Source organism: Saccostrea echinata, unplaced genomic scaffold, assembly GCF_033153115.1.
Source record: "Saccostrea echinata isolate AGI-Se365-2 ecotype Australia unplaced genomic scaffold, CSIRO_AGI_Sech_v1 ptg000017l, whole genome shotgun sequence".
Lineage (NCBI taxonomy): Eukaryota > Metazoa > Mollusca > Bivalvia > Ostreida > Ostreidae > Saccostrea > Saccostrea echinata.
The window spans coordinates 4,163,578-4,172,357 of NW_026889766.1; the positions used below are offsets into that span (position 1 = coordinate 4,163,578).

Consider the following 8,780-nt stretch of genomic DNA (forward strand, 5'->3'; position numbering starts at 1 on the left):
GCCCTTAGCGTCCGCGCATCCTAGTGTGGCTAATTCGAGTGCTCGGGGCTCTGATCACTATGGTGGGTTGGTTGGGCAGTCAGCTGCATTAGGGGGTAGTCCGTCGCTCGTACCTAGCATTGGGGGATGGCCTAGTTCAGTTCAAGGTCACACGTTGATGACCACCGCGAATCGGAGTCAATTGCCGAGTTTGCTTCCCCCGGGAACCAGAAGTTGTGTCAGTAAAAACATTCCAGCCGAAGTTAAAGGGGTTAGATTTAACGGAGACGTAGAATGGTGTCCGTTTTATGCCAAGTTCTCCACTATCGCGGAATACCATCAGTGGAGCGATCCCGACTCTCTGTTTGCCCTAAGTCTCACACTCGAGGGGGCAGCCCTGAAGTACTTCGATATTCTCAGACGACGAGGCGCGCTGTTAAGTTTCCGAGAAGTTGTTCTCCGGATGGAGGAGAGGTTTTGTAGAACTTCTCTGCGAGCCGCCTCACAGCTGGAATTTAACTCAATTAGCCAGCGGGCGGACGAGGCTATAGAACAATGGGGGGGGGGGACCGAGTTATGGACACTGCCCAGAAAGCGTTTGGTAGCGGGACTTCGCCGGAAATTTTTCAGGAGCAGGTAATCGTTCGTTTTGCTCTTGGGTGTAATGATGGCGAGGCGGGGCAGCAACTGATTAACAACCCCCCGGGTACTCTAGAAGAGGCGATTTAGCGTGTCAAGACTTGTCAGCTCAGCCGTAGAGCTGTAGCCCGTCGTCCGCGAGCAGTAAGGTCCGTATCTCATGATCGCGGAGATGATCTTAGTTTTTCGCCATCTCGAGATTATTCCCGAAAAAACTCAGACCCCGGGTCTCGAGAACCGTATGTAGAATACAAGGAACGCACTTCGAGGAGGAACCCGACATCCAGTGCCGAAGGAGCAAAGACCCGTACCGAGTCACCGGACCGGGCCTTATGGAGACAGCGTCGTCACTTCAGTGACTCGGGGGACAGTAGTAAGAGCTATAGTCCCAGGCGCCGTTCATCCAAAGAAAGTCAGAGGGTCGAGGTCGTCCTCGTGCTCCAAGGCCAGTGGTCTGCTATGAATGCCAAGAGCCAGGCCATCTGCGACGGGACTGTCCGATCCGCATACGTAGGCGTAGATCGGGAATTCCTCATCCGTGCATTAAGAATACTGATAGAAAGTACACAGAAAAACGTCGTGTGTCAGACTCCGACACTAGAGTCAAGTTTTTCGAACCGAATGTGAAAGCGACTTACGTAATACCGTCTGTCAGATCAGGTAGTCAAGGAATTGGTTCTGGGGCTTGGCGTATTCCCGTTCAGTCGGGAGGCCAACGCGTGAAGGCAACTATTGATACTGCAGCTGACATCACGATAATCTCGATGGAGGTATACAAGTCACTGAGGCCGCAGCCCGAGATTGTTAGAGACACTAATGTTAAGCTCGCAGGCGAGGGGGCTGGGATGACCGCCCAGTACCTCGGACATTTGAATCTTCGTATCGGGGATTATGATTTCGTTCACCCAATTTATGTTGCCCCTTTACAAGATGAAATGCTTTTGGGAATTGACTTCTTGCGTGCACACGGTGCAGAAGTTTCATGTGAAGCCGGTACATTAAGGGTCAAGGGCATAGAAACTATTTTCGCCCTGAGCGCTGATGAGACAGTGCCAGTACTCGATGCGGTTTCAGTCCGCAGGGTGCGGGTCCCTCCGCACACTGCCCAAGTTATCGAGTGCGCCCTTACTTCCGATATGCCAGAGTTTATGCTGGAACCAGCTAGCATATTTCCGCCTGGTATAGTAGCTTCGCGGACATACAACGCCGCAGGAAACAAAGCCAAGTTACGTATCTTAAACCTGACTGACAGAAGTCATATAATCAAGACTGGTACTAAAGTAGGGGAAGCTGTTCCTGCTATGTCTGTTAAGAGTACCGAGCCCACAGTGCGTCGCGTGTCAGCGGAGGGGGAGACTAGTTATAAACACATAGCCCCACTCCTAGATCAGTTAGGTAAGGGTGCGCCTGTGGAAGTGAAATCTCAGGCTGTAGAGCTAGTTAAAGAATTTGCTGATGTCTTCGCTGTAGATGACCTTGACCTCGGAAAATTTTCCGAGATGGAGCATCGGATAGATACTGGCGATGCACTTTCCGTTAAGCAGCGGATGCGCCACACTCCTGCTGTGATCCAGGGGGAGGAAGAGGGTCGTCTAGACAAAATGTTAGAGGCCGGAGTTATCCAACCATCTTCTTCAGACTGGGCGTCTGCCCCGGTTCTAGTCCGGAAGAAGGATGGTAGTGTCCGCTGGTGAGTGGACTACAGAGCCCTGAATAAGGTGACAGTCAAGGACACGTACCCCCTACCACTCATCGAAGAGTGCATGGACACGCTAGCGGGAAACCGCTGGTTTTCTAAACTGGACGCCAATGCGGCCTATTGGCAAATTAAAATAGCTCCGGAAGACCGGAAAAAGACAGCCTTTATTACCAAATACGGACTTTTCGAATTCACAAGAATGGGGTTCGGTCTGTGTAATGCCCCCGCGACCTTCGCTAGGGCCATCAATCTGGTATTGCACAGACTTAACTGGAAAATTGCATTAGCTTTTCTCGATGATGTATTAGTATTAGGGGTTTCAGCACATGCTCACCTTGATAACCTGAGACAAGTGTTTGAGAGATTCCGAGCATATGGTCTTAAGTTTAAGCCTCGGAAATGCGAGTTATTTAAAACTAGAGTCGAGTTCCTAAGTAGAAACGTGAGCAAGCATGGAGTCGAGATGGGGGATCAGTACATTGAGGCAGTACGTGACTGGCCTTTTCCTTGCGACGTGAAGGGCGTTGAGCGTTTCTTAGGCTTCGCTAACTATCACCGTAGTTTCATTCCCCAGGTCTCGAGAATTGCGGCTCCGCTGTACGCGGTTACCGGAAAGAGTGGTTTCCGATGGGGGGCTGAACAACAAAGCGCCTTTGAGGAACTCATCCAATTAATGACCAAACCCCCAGTACTTGCTATTCCGAACAGTACAGGTCACTTCATTCTGGATACTGACGCCTCGGATCATGCCGTAGGCGGGGAACTTAGCCAAGTCTAGAATGGCAGAGAGCGAACAATTGGGTATGGCAGCGCCGTGCTGTCATCCGAGCAGCGCAGGTATTGCACTACTAGAAAGGAGTTATTGGCGGTAATCAAGTTTACCAGACAATTCCGCCATTACCTGCTGGGCAGGGAGTTCACAGTCCGGACAGACCACCATAGCCTGGTCTGGCTAATGAACTTTAAGCATCCGCAGAATCAGATTGCTCGCTGGTTAGAAGAGCTTAGCCAGTACAATATGCGGATAGTCCATCGCCCAGGCAAGAAGCATGTGAATGCCGATGCGCTGTCTAGAGACATACCAGACACATGCCAGAGTTACTCTACTAAAATCAGAGTTGAAGATTTGCCATGTGGCGGACGTAGGTACTGCCGCCGAGCACATGAGCGCTGGCATGACTTTAATACCGAAATTGACGATGTAATTCCACTTTCCCAGCTCTTTGAGGAATCGCCTGTTAGAGCGGAGACGCAGTCCGCTGAGGGGGGTAATTATGAGATGTTAGATCCTACTCTCCGTCAGGCTATTGTGACAAATACTTGGGAAGATGTTTCGTTGGCAGCAGGTGCCCCTGAACTTCCGAGTTTTGAAATCGCTGTCAATGGGGTGTCGAGTTTAAATCCCGAGATTGAGGAAGTGAAGCCTCAAGTTTGTCAGGTATCTCAGGGTGACACTGCGGGAATTTCCCTATGTTCTTACAGTCCCGCAGAGATGGTTCATAAACAGAAATCAGATGAGGCCATAGTTTACCTGAGACAGTACTTAGAGTCTGGGAATTTATCTACCGAAAATGACCTGATTACCTGTAGCCCGGAAGAGAAATGTTACCTTCTGGAGAGAGACTGTTTTACACTGGACGAGACAGGTGTTATTTGGCGAGAACAGGAAGACTCGGACGTGCCTCGTAGACTGTTAGTCCCGAGAAGTCTCAGGTCCGAGGTCATGCACTTATGTCATGACATTCCGTCGTCCGGTCACCAAGGTATACAGAGAACTGAAGAGAGACTTAAACAACAGTTCTATTGGTGGCGGATGGTCAAGGACATTAAATTATATGTCAGGACATGCGACATTTGTGCCCGGAATAAGAGGGGTTCTTTGCCGAATAAATCGGAAATGAAAAGCTACCAGGCCGGAAGTCCGATGGAAAGAGTGCGCTTAGACTTTCTTTGGCCGCTACCCCGAACAGATAGCGGAAATGAGTATATACTCATGATGGTAGATAACTTTACCAAGTGGGTCGAGTGCATTCCGCTCCAGTCTCAGACAAAAGAGGTCACGGCCAGGTCAGCCATAAATGCTTTCTTTTCGCGATTTGGCTATCCTTATGAAATATTTACAGATCAGGGCCGTAATTTTGAAAGTGAGCTTTTCTGTAAAATCTGTACAGTGTTAGGTATTCATAAAGCCCGAACCACGCCATACAGACCTTCCGGGAATGGCCAAGTAGAACGGTACAACCGCACCTTGATGGATGCGGTCCGTTGCTATATCGATGGTCAGCCCAAGGCATGGGATAGGTTTTTGGGTCCACTGGCTGGGGCATTGCGGTCGGAAGTGAATCGCCACACCGAATATACTCCAAATCGTCTAATGCTGGGTAGAGAAGTCATCATACCAGCAACCTTAATGTTTTCCCCACCCCCTTCGCAGTCTTTTCAAAATGGGGAGGAGGGTGAGGTTGACAGATATGTACGTAATCTGGAACAGAACGTGCAGAGCGCGCATGACATTGCCCGTAAGAAACTAAAGGTCGCGCAGAAGGCAATGAAAAGGTCGCACGACATTAAGATCCGTACCCATACGTTCAAGGTCGGAGATTTGGTGTATTGGCGCCGCAATGCGGGAAAAAAGGTAGAATCTATCTGGAAGGGTCCTGGGGGTAATTATTGAAGCCAAATCTGATACAATATTTGTCGTCAAATCTCGGCGCGATGTCAAGGTCATGCACCATGACAAGCTTAAGAGGTGTGAGGCCAGGCAACTTCCCAAGTGGTTAGTTACTTATCAGAGTAAGTTGCCCGGACAGTCAGTAGGCCGAGATGGGGATAGTTCCGCTGGGGACCGCGGACTCAGGGTCAAGTCCTGGGGACCCGGGGGATAGGGTTAAATATAAAGTCAGCCCTAAACCAGCAGAAACAGTAGGTCCATATCTGGGTACCCGGAAACGGGTAAGGGAAAGGTCAGAACAACCGGAAAAACCCAAATCGCCCAAACGACCTAGAGCCACTAAGAGGGCTAAGACCCGACAGTATTGTTTATGCTTACAATCCAATCCTAAGGGGTTAATGCTCCAGTGCGACAGCTGACGGGACTGGTTTCATCCTGGGTGTGTGGGTATAAGTGAGGATTATGCTAAGACAGTGCCTCAATATACTTGCCCCGAGTGCAGTCCCGTCATTGTCAGTAAATAGATTATGGAGTTAGGGTTCCCGCAATGATGCGGGAGCATGTGTAGATATTAGATAGGTTTCCATCAGGTTAAATTGTACTTGCACATGAATTAGTTTGAAGGTGTAGGTTTGATGTTCTTACCTATTTTTAGGTCACCTGAGTCACTCAGGTGACCTATTGCTATCCGTTCTCGTCCGTCGGCGTGCGTCGTGCGGTGTGCGTCGTGTGTTAACATTTGAACATTTTTAGCTTCTTCTCTGAAACCGCTGAACCAATTTCAACCAAATTTGGCATATAGCACCTATGGGTGAAGGGGAACAAAAATTGTGAATTCCATGGTCCCTGCCCCCCTGGGGCCTGAGGGGTGGGGCGAAAACCACCAAAAATAATGCAATCTTTAAAAATCTTCTTCTTTACTCCTGGACATCAAGCAGTCAAACTGTTGGCATCATTGTAATAAGCATTGAGTCCTCTACCAAAATTGTGAAATTCATGGCCCCAGGGTCAGGGGTTCTGGTGCTAGGGTGGGGCTATATAGATCATATAGGGAAAGTGCATTATTTCTTTGAAAATCTTCTTCTCTGCTCCTGGGTATTAAATAAAGTAACTAAGTACATAGTTATGAAGAACAAGAGTGCCTCTTTCAAAATTGTGAAATTCATGGCCCCAGGATCAGGGGTTCTGGTGTTAGGGCGGGGCTCTATTGATTATATAGAGAAAATGCATTAATTCTTTGAAAATCTTCTTCTCTGCTCCTGGGTATTAAATAAATTTACTAAGTATATAGTTATGATGAGCAAGAGTGCCTCTTTCAAAATTGTGAATTTCATGGCCCCTGGGTCAGGGGTTCTGGTGTTAGGGCAGGGCTCTATTGAGTATGTAGTGAAAATGTATTAATTCTTTGAAAATCTTCTTCTCTGCTCCTGGGTATTAAATAAAGTAACTTAGTACATATTTATGATGAGCAAGAGTGCCTCTTCCAAAATTGTGAATTTCATGGCCCCAGGGTCAGGGGTTCTGGTGTTAGGGCAGGGCTTTATTGATTATATACATTAGTTAAAATGCATTAATTCTTTGAAAATCTTCTTCTCTGCTCCTGGGTATTAAATGAACTAATTTAGTACATAGTTATGATGAGCAAGAGTGCCTCTTCCAAAATTGTGAATTTCATGGCCCCAGGGTCAGGGGTTCTGGTGTTAGGGCGGGTCTCTATTGATTATATTGTTAAAATGCATTAATTCTTTGAAAATCTTCTTATCTGCTCCTGGTTATTAAATGAACTAATTTAGTACTTAGTTATGATGAGCAAGAGTGCCTCTTCCAAAATTGTGAATTTCATGGCCCCAGGGTCAGGGGTTCTGGTGTTAGGGCGGGGCTCTATTGATTATATAGTGAAGATGCATTAATTCTTTGAAAATCTTCTTATCTGCTCCTGGATATTAAATGAACTAAGTTAGTACATATTTATGATGAGCAAGAGTGCCTCTTCTGAAATTATGAATTTCATGGCCCCAGGGTCAGGGATTCTGGTGTTAGGGTGGGGCTCTATTGATTATATAGTGAAAAGGCATTAATTCTTTGAAAATCTTCTTCTCTGCTCCTGGGTATTAGATAAACTAACTTAGTATATAGTTATGATGAGCTAGAGTGCCTCTTTCAAAATTTTGAATTTCATGGCCCCAGGATCAGGGGTTCTGGTGTTAGGGCAGGGCTCTATTGATTATATAGTAGAATTGCAATAATTTTCTCTGCTCCTGGGTATTAAGTACATAGTTATGAAGAACAAGAGTGCCTCTTTCAAAATTGTGAATTTCATGGCCCCAGGGTCAGAGGTTCTGGTGTTAGGGTGGGGCTCTATTGATTATATAGTTAAAATGCATTAATTCTTTGAAAATCTTCTCTGCTCCTGGGCATTAAATAAAGTAACTTAGTACATAGTTATGATGAGCAAGAGTGCCTCTTCCAAAATTTTGAATTTCATGGCCCTTGGGTCAGGGGTTCTGGTGTTAGGGCAGGGCTCTATTGATTATATAGTAGAATTGCATTAATTCTTTGAAAATCCTTTTCTCTGCTCCTGGGTATTAAATAAACTAACTAAGAACATAGTTATGGTGAGCATGACTGCCTTTTCAGAAATTGTTTCATGGCCCTTGGGTCAGGGGTTCTGGTGTTAGGGATGGGCTCCATTGATTATATAGTAAAATTGCATTAATTCTTTGAAAATCTTCTCTGCTCCTGGATATTAAATAAACTAAGTACATAGTTATGATGAGCATGGCTGCCTCAGAAATTATGAATTTAATGGCCTCTGGGTAAGGGGTTCTGGTGTTAGGGCGGGGCTTTATTGATTAGATAGGGAATTGGCATGAATTCTTTCAAAATCTTGTGTGCGCCTGGGTATTTTTCAAACAAAGGAAGTGCATGGTTATGATAAGGAAGAATGCCTCATGGCTTTTGGGTCAGGGGTTCTGGTGAGGGGGAAAGAGCTCTATTGATTATATATAGTGAAAATGCATAATTTCTTTCAAAATATTTTTTCTACTACTGGTTATAAAGTAAAGAAACAAGTGTATAGTTATAATGAGAAAGGGTGCTTCTTCCAGAATTGTGAGTTCGTGGCCAATGGGTCAGATGTTCTGGGTAAGGATGGGGCTTTATTTATTTAATTTTATGGTGAAAATGCATTTCTTTGAAAATCATCTATGCTTCTGGGGATGTTCAAGGCAAACAGAGTAAAAGTTTTAATATGCAAGGGTATTTTTACCAGAGTTTTGAACACCTGGACCATTTAGTCAAGTGTTCTAGTCCTGGCCAGGGCTCTATTAACTTGTATTCTGCTGAGCAAAGTTATTCCCCTTTGCCATTCACCTTTGATAATAAATCAATGTAAATAATGTATTTGAAAGCTTAATAGAATAAGAGAATTATGCAAGATAATTTATTGTATAATGAAAATGTACTTTCATAGATTTAATGACTTGGAAAGTCAGATAGGCAGATAGATACTAGACCAATTATTTTGTTGATGCTAATCATACTATTTTTCTTGCTTTTGGGCAACAAAGCTTCATTTTTCAGTTTATGGATCCTCTAAATTGTTGTATTGTACTCAGGTGACCGTTAAGGCCCTTGGGCCTCTTGTTTGTAGGTTCGCTAGAGATGTCTAAGGAAATAGATGAATTTATATATAAGGGCGGAGAGTCCGCCAGAGGTGGTTGTTGTTGTTCCAGTGGAGGAAGGCGCCAGTGGCGGAGCGCCGCGGCCTTCCTGGTCCGAGAGTTCGGAGGT

The 8,780-nt window shown here is 45.8% G+C and overlaps 1 protein-coding gene across 1 annotated transcript; it reads left to right on the top strand.

The window, feature by feature from the left end:
- The first annotated feature begins 1,382 nt into the window (after positions 1-1,382).
- Positions 1,383-2,312, top strand: LOC133189248 (uncharacterized). The gene has a single exon (XM_061324651.1). It carries the CDS (start codon positions 1,383-1,385, stop codon positions 2,310-2,312), a length of 930 nt encoding a protein of 309 aa, XP_061180635.1.
- The last annotated feature ends 6,468 nt before the right edge of the window (positions 2,313-8,780 follow it).

What these genes read in the sequence shown, in the direction of transcription:
- LOC133189248 (XM_061324651.1), top strand. Translation starts at nt 1,383, where the DNA reads ATGGAGGTATACAAGTCACTGAGGCCGCAGCCCGAGATTGTTAGAGAC.